General features: G+C 36.7%; 1 protein-coding gene across 10 annotated transcripts in view; it reads right to left on the bottom strand.

Annotated features, from left to right (window-relative positions):
- The window catches only part of abi1a (abl-interactor 1a), a 53,133-nt gene extending 32,469 nt beyond the window's left edge, over positions 1 to 20,664 (bottom strand). For 2 of the 10 annotated variants that reach the window (XM_052595855.1, XM_052595849.1), the window contains exons 1-2: positions 20,445 to 20,661; positions 5,644 to 5,811 (exon numbers count right to left, since the gene is read on the bottom strand). In XM_052595855.1, the coding sequence (XP_052451815.1) occupies positions 5,644 to 5,811; positions 20,445 to 20,651 (375 nt within the window). In that variant the 5' untranslated portion in view covers positions 20,652 to 20,661. Of the gene's footprint in view, positions 1 to 5,643; positions 5,812 to 20,444 lie in introns of all 10 variants that reach the window. The other 8 variants (XM_052595847.1, XM_052595850.1, XM_052595848.1 and 5 more) reach the window with 8 other exon arrangements.
- Between the last annotated feature and the right edge of the window lie 479 nt (positions 20,665 to 21,143).

Raw genomic sequence — 21,143 nt, 5'->3', positions numbered from 1 at the left:
TAATTTGTGAAATCAAAGAATTGTAATATATGCCTAAGTCATTATTATAGTAAGTAAACCGAACAAACATGAACAGGATTGTAAAATAAAGTGCTACCTGTTCAGTATTTTTCCAATGTGGAGTATACAGTATTTGAAATGTGCAAACAGTTTTTAAATGAATTAAATTTAGTGAATTTTCCAACTGCACTGTAAAGAATATACAGGCAAAATGAGAGATGCATCTATACAGATCAGACAGACAGTTTCACTTCAGCATTTGACAGAAAAAAAAAGAAAAAAGAAAGTCATTTCAGCAGTTTAACGAAGCGACCCCAGGGGTGGCATGGCTTCCGGAAAAGCCAGCTATGCACAAACAGACAGAAGAGTTGCACATATCTTTAGGCGAGGGCTGAGTGGCCTGTAGCACACACCCTGAGCAACACACACCAACACACACACAAACACAACCACTTTGTGTGGCTATGTCAATAAGACTTTCATGCTAGTGTTTAATAGTAAAACCACACAATTATTTCTGAAATGAGAAATGGACCACACCCTGATTTTTTTTTTCTTCTTTACTGTAACAACTGGAGCCCCACAGCAGGCTAAATAACATGCGAATCATCATTTGTAGCACATAACTAACAGGAGAAAATGAAATGGACTCGGTCTCATATCCAGCACTAAACGGAAACACTTGGTGATTAAAAGCGAGGAGCAGTTCGGTTAGTTTAGATTTCAGCTCACAAACAACATTACAGCTGAAGGGTGAGGACAGGCGCTCCCTTCACAGATTACGGCTGTGTCATGCTCCATCTGCCTTTGGCTTCTCTCCGACAGGGTGACCGCGAACATCTGAGGGCTGCTATCTCTACAGTGAGCCAGATGAACGCTTGCTGTAAGTAATATGAATGAGGAGCCAGCCTCAAAACTGAGCCTTTACTTTGCAGAAACAGGTTGAAAAAAAAAAAAAAAGTCTAAGAGTATATGGTTGTTTATAACAAACGAAAAAAACTTCAAATCAATCTCATGTATGACAAAGTTGAAGAAGCATCTATGCACATACAAGAAAGATAAGTGCAAAATGATAAATGGACAATATATTATGAATCTAAACTTTCTGATTACTATTAATAAAAAGACTGGACATAATATTCTGATAAGAAGGATTTGAGCTTTCCAACAGTGAACAGCTAAGACTAGTGTAATCTGCTGAGACAAATCTAATCTCTTCTCGCTCCTGTGGGAAAATAATTTGAACGGTTAACGTGTCCAGATTGGACACAATCAAGTAAATAAGATGTTGAGGATCGACAGAGGATAAAAGAGATTGACAGACAGAGGTAAATAGTACACACCGAAAGTCTTGGCAGAACAAATGTTTCACAACAGAGAGAGAGAGAGAGAGAATATGACTTCAACTCTTCAACTAAGAGATTTTCAACATCAGGTTATAGGGACGTCTAAAAAGTACCAGATGTATGGAACTCTTCTGCACTTTTTTGCCAAATGGATTGAAGTCATTCCCCTCAGAAAAGCATTGGGCAGTTATAAAACTGTTCTCAGTATCTCTAGCAATTTAAAAATATATTAAGGTTCAGAGATGTTCCATTTGAGATCCAGTCAGTCATGGAGCTGGGCCAAAAATAAAAATCACATGATTGATGGACACTACGAAACCTCTTTAATTGTCACGGTTCACATCATCTCATTCCAAAATGACACATTTTGGCCAAACTTGATTGTCAGGAAACAGGGGAGGCAGGTTTTCCCTACAATCTTATATCTAAAGCTCCATTTCCTGTTTGTATGAAAAGCATCTGCCAAGAGCACACCAAGGGAGACGGTCAGGAGAAATGAAGACAGAATGAGAGTCTGACTTGCTAACTCAAAGTGCAAGGCTAACTATTTGCAATCCACAAGCAACATCCAAGTGTCCAGAACCTCCCTGCATGGCATACATTCTGCAGTCTCATTAATTTTAAACTTCCAGTTTGGTGAAAGTGAACAGAGCTGCAGCACAAAACAGAGTGTTAAACTCATAATTCCACAGCGTAATAAGGAATACAGAACATCAGAATCATCTGATTATCTCGCTTCCTAATTGAAAATATTCATGAACAGACATGCAGCTTCTAAAGTTGAGAAAGATCAATCAAACCTAACTTAAGTGAAAAACAGGAAATGCTAGAAGTAGTGTAGTCCTTGATACTGGACTCAGGTCTTGAGGCCAAGAACATATTTTTATGGTTTTGGAGTTGTCAGGGACTTGGATTTACACTTGAGATGCAGCAGATAAGTTTTGTGGTCTGTGCCGACTCAAGTGGAGGTTTGCTGGACATTGATGCAAAACCAAGCTTCATTCACCCAAATGGAAAGCAGGGTTACACTGTCTGAATGGTTCAGACCCTCTTCAGGTCTTGAGTCTTGGAGGCTGGACTTGGACTCAAATGAGTTGGTCTGGAACGCAGCATGACAGAAACTCTCTGGGACTGAAAATGGTTGCACAGAAGATTACAAAGACGCAATTTTTTCCTTCGGAACAATCGTGACTGATGAATTGTGCAAACAAGGAACATGTATTAAGACAGGGGTCAATTTGGATGTCATGTCGACTTCAAGTGCCCTTAGAGGAACCTATCACTGTGAGTTAATGGGACACCATTGATGCTGATGGGATACGCATGGAATCATTTCCAAGCATGCTGCCCTTAGAGCTGCCTTTCATTAGATACCTCCGTAGCTCATCAGAGATGCAACCGACAGACAAGGATTTACTCGCAGCTATAAAGAGGGAAAACAGCAAAACGAGACCTGTGTCCTTGTGTTAAGCCAAGTCTTCAGCTGGCCAGACAAAGCGCTGACTGTTCACAGTCTCTTAGCAGCCACTTCATGTGCTGGTCTAGGTAGCAGCACTTCAGTCTCCCACGCTCCGAGCCAGGGCTGACTCCAACACCATATATCCGTGATAGAATGACTCAAAACATTCATTGAGGATCTAAAAACAGTGAACCCCAGGCTTGGCTTGCTGGCCCATTAGTCTGCTGCACTGATGTTCTAATCTAATTTGGCCACACGCTGGCGGTACGGTCTGTCTAATAGGCATTCAGAGGAAGAGGGAACAGCGAGAAATGCTGTAAAGATGGGGACATTCTCTGTCAGCAAAGCTCTGGGTGTGCCTCTGCTGAGAGATTATAGCCACTTTATAGCCATTAGTCACCTTCCAGTGGAATAGAGCAGTCATGGCTGATCTGCGGCAAATAGCACTGAGGCTACAGGATTACGGTTTGCTTTAGGAACTACTACTATTTACAGAGATGACTAGATGTTTCTCACAGACAAAGAGTCATTTTGAGAATTATTTTGTCTGCGCCTAAAGGGTCACTGTCCTGCAGAGTTTAGTTCTGACACAACTACCTGGAAGTTTCTAGTGATCCTTGAAGACCTTGATTAGCTGGTTCAGGTGTGTTTGAGGACATAAGTAAACTCTGCTGGAAGGTGAGGACCTCCAGAAACAGACTGGACACCTAAAGTTTGCTCAACTAAAGATACACAAAATGCAAGTTGCCACTAAACGGTAATGTAGTATGCAGTAGAAATGGATAATAAAACAACAAAATGACATAGGGCGCAAATCCTGTGCAAAAAGCCTGCAATTTAGTATTTTGATTCATCTTTTCCAAACTTTGTGGAAGTTTAGATACTTGCATGAGGGTTTCCGTGTGTGTGTGTGTGGAATTGGCAGCTAACAAAGCATGGTACTCCACCCCTGTTTTCTGTGGAGTGATTCAGAATACTGATGCATCAGTGAATAGCTTTTTCCCCCACTTTTAGTACAACATGCTATGACAGAAAGCCAGCTCACAGCCAGCGCCCTGTTTTTAACATAACCACCCTATTATCGCCATCTTTGGAGAGAATCATGATTGAAACTGTAAGTAGAGGCTGTATGAAGAGAGAACAGGCCTCTGTTGACCATCTTAATAAGCCTGTCTTAGAGCCATTCATGAAGCCCACTGTCATTGCCAGACATGCATATGAATGGAGACGAGACCTGAAAATACGCTCCACTGTACGCCGATTAATCCCATCAACATCTGCCGATTAAAGCTCTAATGTGATTGGCAGATTATATCAGTCTAGTAATTCTAGGTTCAGTGCTTCACTGAGGGCAGTGTTTGTGCCACGAGGGTGAGAAAGACAGAACTGGTGTTTGTCGAATAAGTGATCCAATTCTGAGAATCTTTCGATGGTTGAAGGTCTTGTTGACAATGCCATAAAGGAGACAAGTGATGGACAAGAAACTAAACCTCAAAAATGCCAACAAACTGTATTTTAAAGATGAGAGTTCTATTTTTTAAAGTTGCCTAGTGAGATGTCTATCTACTGCCACTGCTGCAAACACTCAACAGTATGCTTCTTTCAAAAACACCTTATTGTATGTATCCTTTGTGGACAATTCAATACCAGATTGCATTGTGATGAGCTCAGTGAAAAGACTAAACTAGATTTACAATTTAGATTATTCAGTGAAAAAAAAAAAATCTAAACATTAACTATTTTACCCATTTGTTGAGTGTTTTAAGTATTTTTTAATATTTTTTTAGAGCAACACACCATTAGCGTAGCAACATGCTAACATCAAACTATATTTCAATTAATTGTAAGTTTCTGAAAAAGATAGTGTTATTGTCTCCACGTAAACTACTCAAATGCAAATTTGTAAAACCATTGACGTCAATATGCATGCATTATGAATTTAGTCTATAGATATATGCGCGGGTGCGTAGTGTTTCTTTACAAAGTGACATAACCCCCTACTGGCCTGGCATGCACAATAAAGTGATAGTAATTTTCGCAGATCTATGTGAATAGGGGTCATTTTAATAATGTCAATTCTGAGATTTTCAAAATGCATCGTGAATCTCTCTCGAATCGATTCTGAGCTTAGTTTTTAACAGCAGATGACGCTGTAGGCATGGTTTTAACCACACACTCAAATGCTCATGAAGAACAGCACTTGTGCGTTTGGCTGAGTAATGTTAGTGTTTAAATTTACTTGCACATACTCTTATGCTTTTATGAAGCGAGATAAATGTAAACACGGCCCACTGTGATCATCCTTGTAATTCACTTCAACCTTTTCGAACTTTATGAACGATTATTTTAGGTTCAAGTGGTGTGTGTGAAAGGAACTGGAAGCAAGCAGAATATGGCTATTTCCAAAGCAAGCAGAGCCATCTGATGTTCGAAACTAAGCTCAGAACCGATTTAAGAAAGAATCGCGATGACTTCAGAAAATCTCAGAATCGACGCGGAATCATTTCTCGATTTTGTGATGCATTGATTTATTGTCCAAGCCCTACATATAAAAGTGGTCAAATTTGCACAAGAATTCTACTGGAGAGTTTTACATCTCCATGATGACCAAAATAAATATAGAGATGCATTTGCGATGAACAAAGAGAAACGGGGTACAAAAGAGATGACCCGAAAACAAGACATAAATTAACCACTCAGTCACTGTGAGACAAACATTCATTCACATGGAGAAGGTCCTAAAATAAAAGAACCAACTAATGAAATCCCTACACAGACAAGGACAAAGCAAGGGAAATGTGATGGAGAGAGAGATATTAGACAGCTTTAATATCTGACCTGAGATATGTGGTTGATGGAGGACTCCATCCTGCGCAGCTGCGAGGCCTGGATATCCAACAACTGCAGGACATTATTGGCTAAGGCATTGATCTGGTAGGCCACGCTTGCCAGAGACTGGGTGGTGTAGGCTTTTGTCTCCTCCAACGCTTTCCTCTTATCCTGTGCCTGAAGGTCAAGGTCAGAAAAACACCTTAATGCACATTTTCACAATAACAACGTCTAGTCTCAGATAGACCTCCTACAAACTGCCCACGGACTATCTCATATATAACCCAAAGTAACTGGCTAAAATCATTCCTACTGTATCTGCCTGGTTTAAATATAACTTCTAAGAGACAAACTGTGCAAGTTTTTAAATAACAGCTACATTTAAAGGGTAACAAGTTGTTACAGTTTTCAAAGCAATGGTCAAGTCACTGAATTTGATCAAATTAGCAACTTATGTGGTTTGTGAGCAAACTAAATATTCAATCAAAACTGTAAAATGTGTTATTTTCAGGGAAAAGTTGGTGCATATTTGAAGTAGTTTCCCACATTTGAAGTCATCGGAAGTGTAGACATTCCATTCTCATATGCTACATCATCTGCTTCATTGTGAAGCGATCGGTTTCTGTGGTATCTTCAATTTCCTGTCAAGGTGGGTGGACAAAGTAATGTGAAATATTTACAGATATTCAGTTTTCTACTCAATCCAGTCATTCTCAGTAAGGCCTGAAAAATAGAATCCAACATATATAGTTTTTATTGTTCATTTATACATTTTTCTAGTTTAACAAAGTTCTAAAATAGTTTACAATTAGAAAGGTAAAATGATAAATTAATTGAGTTTTCTTTTTTAAACCTTGTCCACCTTGTAAATCATAAACAACTGGTAAAATCATTTGAGATATTTGAATACTGTTGTTGCCTTGGAGTTATACATCCCAAAACAAATGAAATAGAAATAAAATGACATTTAACAAAACGAATTTGATATAACAATAACAGTAATAATTTGAAAAAAAAAAATGCAATAATAATAATTATTTTTATTATAATTGTTACTTTTGGTTCTGTGTATTTATTATAGGATAATTCAACAAAAAATGTACTGCAGAAAAAAAAGGTCTTATCTTTCACCTACATTGTGGATGCTAGTTTAAAAGAGTTCTGAATGGCACAGCTGTTCTGTAACAAAGAGATTGAAGAAGAAAAAAAAAAAAGGAAAAAAACCTGCGTTAACCACAACCGCACAGAAATGAAACTTGTTTTTTTCTAACTGTGGTATTTTCAGTTCTCCATTTGGCCTACCTCTGTGGTACACCGAGATATCATTAAGGTAAACAATCTGTCATGCAAGACCTTCTGCAAAAAGACATCACAACCTGACACATCAAGTGCAGGTAAAACATTACTGAAGCACCTGCAGAGAGGAGGAAACCATGGTCTGCATGTACGTTTTAGGATGAAATTAATCATATATTTAATAAAAGATCTGAATAACAGAGAAAAGATTTCGTTTCATCACATAAAAAAAGTCTAGACTTGTTTGGATGGAAAATATGGGCCAGATGTGTTATAGAGTTCCTGTCTGAAAGAATGAAGAAGTGCTTCCTCCAGAAAGTGATGAAACCGCAGCAGCAGTTTGCTAGAGAAGACATTACTGTATGTCTCTATTAAATACATGAACATACACAAGAAGTCATTTACACATGGGGGCCCTGGCTCCACAGGCATTCCCCATAGCAAATTATGTGATGAAGGTATGCAATAATATTGTTGTACAGATGTTCCACTGAAACATGGAGCAGAGCTTCTCTTCGGTCAAAAGTCAGGCTATTTTTAGCAAGTGTTTGGCAAGAGAAATAGACATTGTTACACTAGACTATAGAGATATACATAAAGGTTGGAAATAGGTGTGTGTTCATGTTGCCTATACAGTAGTTCAGGGCGCTGAAAACCAACAAAAACGAAGATTTTAAACCCTGTCCACATGTCAGAAGACACAAACTTCATTTTAATGGTGCAAAACAAGATGTGTGAATACGATCCAAAATTCTTAGGATTGTGCCATAAAGGCAGGTTGTAATCTCATATCTCTTAAACAGAACATCTGGTCCATTTCCAGTCTGGATGTACGGTACTATCATCAGACATTGTTGTAATTCTGTTTTATAACTGTTCTGTTGATTGGATTTTCCCTATGAGGCGTCTGTATATCACATAGTCCACATCCAGCTAAAAGAAATACGTGTAAGGCTTTTAAAAATGATTTTTTTTTCATGTTTTAAATGTGAACAGTCAGCCTTCAGTCTTCATGATCCCTCAGAAATCATTATAACATGCTGATTCTTTAGAGAAAACAAAAACACCTTTATCTGAAGGACATTTCACACGGAAACAAAGTTTGATTGGTGTATTCAGAAATCTCCTAAAGCTTCCCACGAAAGACAAGTTCCCAGAAGACAGGAGTATCAATCTCTTTTTATCTTTTCTACGGTCACGGACACAAAAACCCAGAGATAAGAAAAAGAAAAAGGTGGAGGGGATAAACGCAACTCTCTTGTCGAACAATGGATAACTTTAACAGAGTTAAATGCGACCTTTTAGAAAATTCGGAAAATCGTATTAAATAGTAACTTCCCACCAACAAATTGCTGAAATTCCAAGGCAACATCCTGTAAGTCAGTTAGACGTCTATTGACAACATGAAGGATTCATTTGACCAATCACAAGGCTAGACTAACATTACCATTATAACTGACAACTTTTTTTTTTTTTTTTTTTTTTGAGGGATAGTTCACCCAAAAATGTGTAATCATTTACTTATCCTCAAGTTTGTATGAAATTCTATCTTAAGTGGAACATAAGAGATATTTTAATAAGATATTTTGAAGAATGCAGTTAATCAAATAATAAAATAATGTGGGAAACATACTATGGAAGTCAATAAGAAACAGAAACTGTTTGGCTACGCAATTTTTTTTTTTTTTTTTAGATCTCCTAAGTTCAGTGGAAGAATGCAACTCATACAGGTTTGGAACAATTTGAGGGTGAGTAAATGACGATTAAAATTTTTTTGGGTGAACTATCCCTTTAAGCTTAACATCTGCACAATTTCCCACGAGGCATAGGTAGATAGTTAGAATTTTTCCTAAATTCCATTTTTTCCCCAAAATATGATTTATTTATTTTTTTGACTCCTTTTTAATAGTTAAATTAAAGTTTATTAATTTACAAATCATGTATAATTAATTAAAACCACAAAACTTCAATTTCACATCAATTTAATAAAAGTTTAACTAAAGTTTCATGTTTAGGGCCCTATGAAATGTCGATTATTTGAATGCATAAAAAAAAAAAAAAAAAAAAAAAAAAAAAAACTTAAAGTAGCCTTATGATTTTTTTCCCTCTCAGAAATTCTGTGTTGTGCATTTACAACTTTCTGGTTATCAAATGAAGGCATAAAACATTAATTTAATTTATCTTTGGATTATTGAAAATAAAGCTTATTTTATTTTTTGGTAAACAAATGGGATTTACTATTAAAACATAGAAGAAATGTTGTGTGATTTTTCCTGAAAAAAATAATATGTTTGTTTAATTTTAGTAGTAGTAGGTCTATGTACATTATACTGAGAAATAGACTTTAAATCAAACCGGATTTTGAAGGGTTGCTGTGAATACCTTTACAGTTCTGTGTATGTGATAGGACGCTAGTTCTACTCAAATCAAACGGTCAAATGCTCATGAAGTGACTCTCAGTTTTATTTTTGGAGATGATATTCATGTGTTTAGATCCTCATTTAGAGAGACATAAGATGCTGAAAACACTGAGTATCACGCGTGCTTCAGTATATGTGTAATAAATGAAACCGCCCATCTGTGCCATTCATTAACAGACACGCAGAACATTCAGGATTCATAATTAAATCGACTTTTGTGGCTTAATAGTTACAGATACAGTAATGACCTACTTTTAAATAATTCATTCAAAATTGGACACATTCCGTGACATTCCATGTTAAACTATGAATTACGTTTTTATGATTCCACGATTCCGCATCACCGAAATCATAGGGCCCTGCATAGGGTAGGTAGGCTGTTCCTGGTTCTAAGTTCACAGGAAGGAAAAGCCTACGTTTCCTCTCTAGAGAAAAGTGCGTATCAGGAGGGACGCTCCACCCTGCAGACTGGAGGGACCACAGGAAGGAACAGTAGCTCTCTTGGACACTTTTGTTGGACATGCAGTATTTACTTGGAGGGGACCGCTAATTGTTTTTGCACCCTTTCTGGCCATGAAGAAGAGTTTGTGATGTGCATCCGGTAGAAAAAAAAAAAAAAAAAAAAAAAAATTCTGCTTGAACTCTTCAGAAGAGCAGAATGTGGGGATTTGTTTGGATTTCCTGTGGTGCTAACAGCAAGTTCACTCTGCTCTTATACATATCCTGAAGGAAATTTACTCGGAATATCAGGTGAAAAAATGCTAGGAATGTCCCTTATTAACACTGTGTAACCCTTGAGAAGATACCCCCTCTGCTTCGCTCTCTTGACAGGAAGAGGTTAAGGGATATGACACATCCAGTAGTTTGTGTTTGTGGGTGTAGTGGCATTCTAGCATTTGTAAAGAACTCAGCTTTGAGACTAAACTAATCCACTAATCGCTTACCAGTCATTCAACATGAACAAGTTAATGTATTGTGCACAAACATGAACAATAAACAATAGCATGCAGGTTAACAATAACCTAGATTACTTCATGCCATAATAGTTTATGATAATGAATCCAATAATAACGAAACAAATTTAAATCTTTGCATTTTTGTTTTGCTTTCGATATTTGTAACTGCTTCTAACTAGCATATGCATTAGATTTGAGACAGTTAGCAGCTATAAAATTCTTGTCTTAAGAACATATGCCAAGATCACTGCTTTTCAATCCATAATGTTTGTCTGTATTGGAATACAAGACCACATTTTACATTACCATTCTGTAATACACACTGACACTAGTCTGATTTTTTTTTCATTGGAAAAAAATACATCTCTTAAAGGGATAGTTCAGCAAAAAAAAAAAGAAAAAAGAAAAAAGAAAAAAAAAAGAAATTTTGATGTTTATCTGCTTACCCCCAGGACATCCAAGAAGTAGGTTACTTTGTTTCTTCAGAACACAAACTGAGATTTTTAAGTCAAACTGTTGCAGTATATCACTCTTATAATAAGTGGATGGGAATCACGGCTGTTAGAACTCTCGAGCGTGTCCTCCGGAGCACGTTCTCAGCAGCAGGTGCATGAGGTGTGTTCTTCTTCTTGCTTTATGATGGATTGTAGACTTATAATACCACTGACACTATCTACAATCGCATTTAGGAGTGCCAATGGTCCACTTGAGAGATAGGTGGCGGTAATGCACTTATAAGTCTACGATCCACCATAAAGCAAGAAGAAGAAGAAGATGACTCTAACCCTCTACATTATGAGTAAATCACTTGCATATGCGACTAAATCTTCCTCCTGGCTACCAAATTATATCTAATATTAGCCAATGGCTAATAATTATATGATTTTATTTGCCAGTGTGTTAGTTGGAGGCTAAGTATAAGTTTAGCTCAGATATATTTTCACTCGCGAACACTCAGTCACAATGACTAATAAGCATTCAAACATGGTTATTAAGTTTACTTCTAATTACTAAAGTTCTATTCTTAAATAATACTTGATAATTATAAAGCTTGACTGACTGATGTTGTATTTTCAGATATTTAAAAAGCTGCGCCATTTTACAAAAAAATAAATAAATTATAATATATATATATATATATATATATATATATATATATATATATATATATATATATATATATATATATATCTCTAGTGAGTAAACTAAAATATTTACTAGCTAGTGGCGATTCAATTGCCAAGGTGTCTTTAGAGGGTTGGACTCACACTCCTGCTGCTGAGAATGTGCTCAGGAGGATGCATTCAGGAGAGTTCTAACAGTTTGGACGTTGCGTAAATCAGAGGTAAAAAAAATAAAAAATAAAGATATAAATAGTTAAAATTTGAGTTAACAGTAACAACACTGATTAGTAATCAACAATCCATAAACCTGGATGAACTGATGGTTTAAAGTTTAAAATATTAGCATTTTTGTTTCTTACTCACTCCTATTCTTCCACCTCAGAAGACATCGATTCATCCACTGGGGTACGAATTACCCTCATGATGACAGTATGTGCTTTCTGGAGTGCTACAATTCTGGCACCTATTCATTTGTACCATATGGACTAGATGGATTATTTTTCAAAAAATCTCTGTATTTATCTGGAATGACATGTGTGGGTGAGTAAATGAAAATACTCATTTGGAATATCTTTTAAGACCAATTAGTGAATAAGTCATTCAAGCAACCCACCAACTACCCTAGTCAGTTTTGAACATATTTAGCGTTTATAACAGTGGCCAGTTTACTCTGCCCTAACAAACGGCCCGCAGACATTCTGTTGGTTGTTAGATTTAGAATGACAGGACACATAGTCATTTTCACACCAACCCAACAAACGCCAACAGTGTTTAAACACTGACTTCAACACATCTGGTATTTTCTAAGGCAGTGCAAACTAATCTTTGCAGGCTCAGTTTGTCCAAAAATGATCATTTACTGTGGTCATCATTTACTCACACTTTTCCTAGCCAGTATTATTTATATTCTCATGAATAGGGATGTAGCTATATTTCGCGATTATAGTGACCTAAATTATCACAGTTATCAGTATTATCACGGTATTGTTAAAATGTGCTTGAGAAGTTAAGTACAACAAATAAATCACTTCCGCAAGTTTTATATTTAAAAATCAACAAACAACAAATAAAATGACTTTTTGTTTTGCAAAATTACTAAAACAATAACATTACCAACGATGTCCAGATTTTAAATGACAACTTGACTGACAACAGTTTAATAGGATGTTGATATATCTAATGTAAATGTTCAAATCAATCTTTGAAAAAGTTTAATAAAAAGGTAAACCTCACATTTCAGCCTTTAAATAAAGATATAAGTCAAAATGATAATTTTATCTGCTCCATAAATAATTATAAATAACTTATCTGAATTGTTTATATGTGTAGAATCCACATTAGCTTGTTTTTCATCAACCGGTCAAAATTCACAGCAGGGCAGGCAAATTCGGTCCATTTTTGGCCAGACAGATGCTGTACACAAACTGAATGTAAATATAATTCTCTGAAAATCCACTCTCTGACAGCAGGTGGCACTTAAGGAAAAGCTGAATTACAGCTGTTTCCCGTAACTTGTTCAAATCGTTGAAAGATGTAAAGGTAATACTAACCGTTAAAGGTGGGGGGTGAAATGCTCGTTTTCACTCAATATCCTGTTAATCTTGAGTACCTATAGAGTAGTACTGCATCCTTCATAACTCCAAAAAGTCTTTAGTTTTATAATATTTTATAATATTATAATATTTTTTAGTTTTATAATATTCTTCCAAGCGGGCCAGGGCCGGCTAATCGAGCCGCGCCCGGGCACGGTTCGGAGCACTCACACTAGTCAAACGTACCGCACTTTGGTGGTCAAACGCACTCGGGCACGGTTCAAACTGGCTAGTGTGAGTACACCCTTACTCACCGCATGTGGTTCCAACACACGATCGTGACCCTTTTTCGTTGGGAGTGCATTATCCTTAAGAAATAAACGATGTGCAAATCCGGTGTCAAACTGGGCCTTGTTTGTAAAACAAGCATCTTTGAAATGCAGGGAACAAACACAAACACTTGCACAACTCCGTTGATGCTCTGTAAAAATAAACTCCATCCACTGGTCCCTTAATGCTGTTTATCTTTTGGTAATCTGTGCAGGGTTGTCTTGCCCTGGCAACCAAAAACACACTTCTTTGTAACTTTTCGCGACGCTCTCACTCTGATCAGTGAACGTCTGTTGTGCTCTCAGTGCTCTGCTCTACGGGAGCGCGTGCTCTTCCGGCAGAAGTGCCTCAGGACCCATATAAGGAAATTCCGCTCCATCTAACGTCACACAGAGCCATACTCTAAAAAAACTTTCCGAAACTTGTGACAAACCTGAAGGAGTATTTTTGGAACAGAAATACTCCTTCAAATGTACAACTTAATTTTTGAAACTTTGTCCAAGTTTAGCATGGGAATCCAACTCCTTAACAGTGTAAAAAACTCAGTATGCATGAAATAGCATTCCACCCCCCCCCCCCCCCCCCCCTTTAATGTTGTCAAAAAACCCGGTACTTCGGTGCAAAATTGTTTTTAAATGTGACTGTACCAGCTTTCTTTAAGTACCGGTGTTACCGAGTTCCCGGTCAACCCTGTTCTTGACGCAGACAGTGCTATGATTTCTGCGAAACAGAAAACGTGGACGGAATCTCAAAATCCAGTCATGAAATTCAAACTTACATTTTAATATGGAAAAGTCATGGAATTAGTCAAAGTTAGCATAAATTAATCAAATATCCATTCACGTCAACCCGTCAAAATAAAAGTTAATTTTTACATTAAGGCCTTGTGCTAGAAATATTACTATTATTTAGTAGAATGTATGTGATAGTGCTACTACTGTTGAAAAATGTATTAAAACATTTTTAATAAATCACACAATATTTCTTCCATGTTTTAATTTTAATAGCAAATCCCCTTTATTTACCAAAAAATAAAATGTTTAAACTATATCAATTAAATGACAAATCAAATTTGGGTGAAACTTGTTTACTGTTTTTAATTATTATATTACTTGTAGAAAAACTTTAAACACAATTTTAAATAAGTATAAAGAATGGCATTGGTTTAATTTTTAGTGATAAAAAGTTTTTTTTTTTCTTTTTTTAATAGCATATTTTTGTGTTTTGCTTTGGTACCGAGAACCGTGGATTTTCACTGGTATCGGTACAGAATACTGAAATTTTGGTACCGTGACAACACTACTAACCGTGGGGAATTTTATCATGATCTACTGTCAAAAAACGGTAATGGTTACATCCCTACTTATGAGGCAAAAAACAAAAAAGTTTGAATTAATGTCCAAGTTACTCTTTTGCACAATGCAAATAAACAAGAACATGGCCCAGATTATTATTTTTATTAAATCATTTTATGACTTTTCTCAAGAAAAAAATGACAGGCTTTGCTGCCTGCAAATTACCATATTAATCATAATACGGTTAAAGACTATTTTTGTTGCGACAGATTCAGCACTCTTATTTTAAAGAGCATGTCTCAAGATGGAGCCATCTGTTGCATTCATCTGTGCTCCGTCCTTCTCATGCGATCTCTAAAGTGAAAGGAAGTCATACACATTGGGGATGTTTGATGATGAGTATATAGCGAACCAATTTCCATTTTTGGGTGATTAGCCCTTTAAAGAGTTCAAAGTGTGTGTCCTTTGTGTCAATTCTTTCATGCAAAAGAACAGATGGAAGTCAAGGCCAAAGAAGCAGGGTTGTAATTACAGGCTTCTGATGGCTCTTTAATCTGTTATAGCCACTGGGTTGTAATCGCCGTGTCTGATCACAGGAAGGGGCATTCAAGAGCGTTTCCCACCCAAGGGCATGCTGGTTCCCAACACTGCTTGGGTGAAGGGCCAGCTGAGGATCTCCACCAGGAAAAATAATGAGTATTTGTAGGATTTACTGATGCGCCAGCGAAAGAAGGATTATGGTCTTGGGGCGTAATCTAGATACTGGCATGAGCAATGCTAACGGCACTTTCCAGGACATATGTTAGCTGGAGATGAGCTAGCGATGGTTAAGTCTGGTCTCTCCCAGGATAACTGTGCTGGCCTCTGACCTCGATTCTGTAAACAGAGACATCTGGGGGGTTATTGTTTCCATTTCCATGGGAGACACTCAATGACATCCATGCACAACTGAAGCATACAGTGGCCTCAAAACGTAGTTTGACGATAAAGCCACATTTAAAAGTGTGAAAATCATTGCATTAGACCAGGGGTGTAAGACTGCAGTCTACACTAAAATATACTTAAAAAAAAAAAAAAAAAGATTAAAAAAAATATATATATACATCCGATTTTAAATCTCAGAGAGAATTAGGTCTGTTATTGTGGCAACATTTCCACCCCTCGAATGTGATGATGAACGAAACGAACTGTGATTGGTTGTTTGACATGTCGGTGTGCCTTGGTTAATGAAAGCTGCCATGGATTTCAGACCTTCAATCTGGTCTGGCTACGCAAGACTAGGGTGTACACTGACTGTTTCACAATCAAATGACTGTTACAAATTGATTTCTTTAACGAATCACTCAATAAAACTCACAAACTCAGTAGACACTGGTATGAATCCTTCACTCACTAAATCTATCAGAGCGGTTACTGGATCAAAACACTCAATGAACTTCAAATCATTACTTTTATTGATGTCTCTCAAAAGAAGTTTAGCGTATTTATATTGTGCAACATAAATCAGTCAAAAACTGCCGAAGTTTGTATAGGTCTGACTAGTTATCAAATATCAGATGAGAAAGGTATTCAAAATAGAAGTCCCATGTTAAAAAGGATGGAGCCATGATATGGCAATCTGCCCAAGATGGAGTCACCCTTATTCAGACTCGGTGACTCATTCAAAGAGAAACAAGCCATACCTGTGAAGGCCACAGGACAAACAGCTAGATTAAAAAAGCTTATGACCTCAGTATTTTATAAGTGATATCAGTGAGAACTCGGAATATTCTCACAGTTTTGCAAACTGACTGAATGCGTTTCAGTGGTTGACCACTTTTTTTTTTTTTTTTTTTTGCAATTCACCAATCACATTTTTCCAAAATATCCAAACAGTATATTACATAAAGTGTCAAGTGCCGAGTGTCTCTTTCAGAAGTTCTGGTGTAGGTCTTTCATATCACAATAAAATCAGGCTTATTGTTCTGAACACAATACTTCCTCCACAGAGAAGCCACGCTGGAACGGTGGGCAGTGATCTTCACACTTGTCCTATTATATGGAAAATGCTAGTCTGCAGTACACTTGGTTTGCTGAAGTCAGTGCCTGGGTCATGAAGGGCAGAACACTCAGAGACTAACAAGTGCCTTTGAGCTGGCCATGTAAAAAAATAAATCAAAATCAGGGCACCTCAACTCAACAGAAAAACTAAGAATGACTGTTGGAAACATCAAAACGTTAAGTATCAGAACACTTTCTTCTCTAAACTTGCGTATCCATTTTATGCGCATAGCAATGGAGGTCCACCACCTGTTCAGGAGTGTTTTCTGTTTCTGTCCTTCTCACTAAGCCAGGTGGTTTGTGTTCATTAATGCATCCTTGTCAGAAGCCAACCTGTCCACGGAGGTTACAGCAGCATGCGGTCTCGCATTCCAAAAGAGGAACAGTTGCTGGACAAACATGCAAATTGGTCTCTGGAGTATTTAAAACACAAATATTAAACTTTTGAATGCATCCATGGGTAAAGCAAGGCACCTTGCATTTGCATAACCCATAAATGTAAGTGTCCCGAAGTTTCCTCACTCTCATGTCATTCCAAATCCAAACTTATTCCGTGGAACGCAAAAGGAGAAGTTAAGCAGATTGTCCAAGCTGCTCATTTCCATACAAACACTTTGGAACAGTTGTAAAATTTCACGTGTGACTCCTTTCAGATATTATGGATTTAAGTTCGTTACAAGGCGATCATACACTTTATAAGATTTGGAATATTGCTCATGAATCGTATGGAGTACTTTCAGTGTTGGGCAGCAAAGTGTATTTTTATTTCTTACCATTCCTCGTTACTTTGAAACTAATACACCGCCTCAAGAAAAAAATATGCATTCTCCAATTCATGAACAAGCTGATTATTTCATAATTTTGAAACTGTTCTGGATGATTCATTTGGAAATGGGACTTGATCTGATTGCAGCTGATTCAATGATCCGTGAGTCTTTGTATCGGACTCAAAACAAACTGAGAACTGATAGCTTGAACGTGCATACAACTGATGGTGCAAGACCCCGCCAAATGTATGTACTGATGATTGTAAACGAACATGACTGTCAGTTATTTGTGAACTAAATCTGCTGTAAACAGAACCTTTATATCATTAGGATGTCAATTCCTATTACAGAATTGTTGCAAAACTTTTGCGTTATTTTATAAATGTTGATAAAAAAATTAAATATTGCGAATTGACAGCATTCCCATTAACCGATGTTATGTGACTAAGAGTACATTTTTCCTCTCACAATAAGTCACACAAACAAATGTTAAACGTAAATAGATAACGTTAAAATAATGCAACTAAACGCAACTTAATATTACACAAGTGTTTTTGTATTTTGTTATTCACTTACCTGCACACTTTAGTTATAAGAAATGTAAATATTTTAGTATATGAAGAGTTTATCTGCAAAAACAAAACTTTTTTTTTAGGAATTTTCTAAATTTTATGAGGTTATCATGTTATTATTGTGTTTTATTGTGCTAGCTGCATTTTGTTGTTGTTATTTTTAACCTAATCAAAATAAATAAACAAATAATAAAAAACGAACAAAAAAATGATATTTGTAAAATTGCTAAAAATGGAGTTATATTTTCTTATAAATAAACTCTTCATGTTAAAATGTTAATGTTTTGACAGTAAATTGCTAGGTATTGATGAGTGCGGACTAGAAAAATTATAAACATGGTACATCAACCTGTACTTTTTACATAAAAAAATTAAGTACTTTCGGATTCAAGTACTCATGTAAAATTCAAAGAAATGCTTGTACATTTCCATGAGTAATACATTAGGGTTTCTGAACATGAAATCAAGCGCTTGGTTTGATTTGAGCACTTTCGTGGTACACGTCTTTTTGACACGCATTCTGTGCTTTTTGGAGTTCGACAGCCATTAGTCAAGATCTACTTTCATTTGCACAGAAAATAGAAAACGCCATTCTGCCAAAACTTCTCCTTTCATGTTCCACTTTAAAAAGAAAGTCAGAAGAAGGGTATAATGATGAGTAAGTCAACTATTCCTTTGACACATTCTTTGCATTCTGGGTAAAATAAAGTCTCTGGATGTCATCTGTGATTCAATCCAGAATGAGAAAGATCAACATTTCCACATGTAGGCTAGATACAGCAGTGTGACCCGTCCTGCCCCTGGAGGAGACGATCGACTTCACGGCACTCCTTACATGCTTCACATGCCTCTCTCTCTCTATCTCTCTCTCTCTAACACACAGAGAACATGAGAAAGTGGGACAGTGGCTGACACAGACCCACTCCCACCATCTGCTGCTGCATCATCACAGCGACACAGTCATTCACAGGAAGTGTCTTCATCCTGCGCTCAGGCATGATGTGGAGAAAGAATAGACGGGGTGGAGAAAAAGCCACATGGCAGCCTGGAGGCCGTACTGTCAAGCCAGGACTTGAACACTAGACGCAGTGATCGGTTTCCCATCGGAGTCATCTTCTTCTGCGGTCGCTGCTGTAGTATCGGTGCGACTCAGTGCATGCTCGGTCTTGCAAAGGAAAGGGTTGCCATTTTACATCAAACCTGACGGGCCGCTTTGCGAACAAATGTTGCGCTACCTGTCGGGCAACTTTTTCTTAAGGAATTAGAACATAATCACACCGTGGTAAACACCTTGATAGTGTTGTTTTAGTGCAATAGATCTCATCCGTGGTTTCATTTTAAGCACTTCTAACAGGTGTTAATCATCTTGAGAGAAACACAGGTTAGAGAGATGGGTTCGATGTTTGCAAACATCTGACACAACTGCTTACAGAGTATTTCACTTTCTTTAAAAGTTCCTTTCAGGCTGCGAATCAAGAGTGTGCTGAACCCTCTTGACATTTAACTGTCAATCAGTTTCAGCAATTAGTTCTGATAAATGGACAATATACAAACAAATAATAAGAACAAAAGGTATTTTTAAACATTTATTATTACTGAAATTGTAAATAAAGGCAAATTATTTCAACTTATATATTTATATATATATATATATATATATATATATATATATATATATATATATATATATATATATTATTCGAGTTTAATAAATAATTATAAAAACTTACAATAATAATAATATTATTATTTAAAAAAATACATTAATAATTAATCAATACTGAAAGCCATTGTATAATTACAAAACTTATTATATGAATAAAACTAAACAAAACTTAAAAATAAAAGTAGCACAGATAAAGACTTGATATATTAACAGTTTGATATACTTTGATGTTTTAACAGCTGTCTGTAAAATCAGTTTCATATCTAAATAAATTCGAATTAAATGAAATATTTCAGTTTCATTTCAGTTTTTTCCCCCTGGAAAATAAATCTGTTGAGTTCACAGACAGCGCTTTGAGGAAGCAGATGTGACACGATAGAGACACGATAAACTGATCTATTAAAATATGACTTTAGCTCAACTCAACTCTTTTATCTCTCATGTTCGCATATGACACGATTCATTTCTCTCTTCGAGCTTATTAAGGAACGTGTTTCGTAAAGAAATGTATCGTTCTGAAGAACAGACAATTCTCACATCCTCCTTTTCTGAAGTTTCTGGTGGATATCAGCAAAACTTCTTATGTGTGAGTTAAACAGTCTCCAGACACACCCTCAATGTAAACGACACGAATCCCGTAACGACCACACATCTATTTAACAAACTACTTCAACAAGAGCAAGTTTTTCAAAAGATCGCCCTTTATGCGCTCAAAGTGATCTCCCACAAGCAGTTCATCCCTGCTTTTCTATTTTACAACCACATTTCCTGTCGGATCCCCGCAGCAGTGCTGGAGCTCCGCGCGTGCTTACCTGAACATAATTATTCTCACAGTAGTCCGCGACCCTCGTGAGGTTCTGGTAACTCTCCACGAGAGCTCGTTTACCGGCGGGGATTTCTTCCTCTAGTAACATCTGCAGCTCTGCCATCTTACATGTCTCCACAGAGCTTCCTACTCCTCGTCTCTGGGATTTGATTGAGAGCTCAAACTCAGCCCTAGTGATGTCGGAATCGTTCATTTGAGTCAAATCTTTTTTCATGAATAAATCGAACCGGTTCACAAAACCGGTCTGAACGATTCGTATATCGGACTGAGTCGGGAAAAGCTGTCCGCGAGTCAACGACTCACTGAATCATTGTACCGAGACATCCACGACTCGCATTGAGCCGGATTATCTACGTCAGTTTTTGGAGTGAACCGAGTAGCAGGAATGACATACAAAGAAAGTTAGATCCCTGTTAACTGAAGATATTATCTCGATATCTCCTTGAATCTCTTATTGGAATAATTTATTTAAAAATTTAAAGTGGAAAAAGATTTGGTCTTTACAACAAAAATATTTTCCCACCAATAAAGTGAAAGAAGTATCATTTAAAATATTTTTTTTGTTAATTTTTTTATGATTAAATATAAAAACAATATTGAGACAAGATGCTCATTTTGCCAAGTTCACAAAGAAACTGTTTATCATCTATACTGAACATCTTTGGAAAGTTATGGAAACATTTAT

The sequence above is a fragment of the Carassius gibelio genome, chromosome B24 (assembly GCF_023724105.1).
Source record: "Carassius gibelio isolate Cgi1373 ecotype wild population from Czech Republic chromosome B24, carGib1.2-hapl.c, whole genome shotgun sequence".
NCBI classification, from domain to species: Eukaryota; Metazoa; Chordata; class Actinopteri; order Cypriniformes; family Cyprinidae; genus Carassius; species Carassius gibelio.
This window is presented reverse-complemented; position numbering and strand designations above follow the sequence as displayed.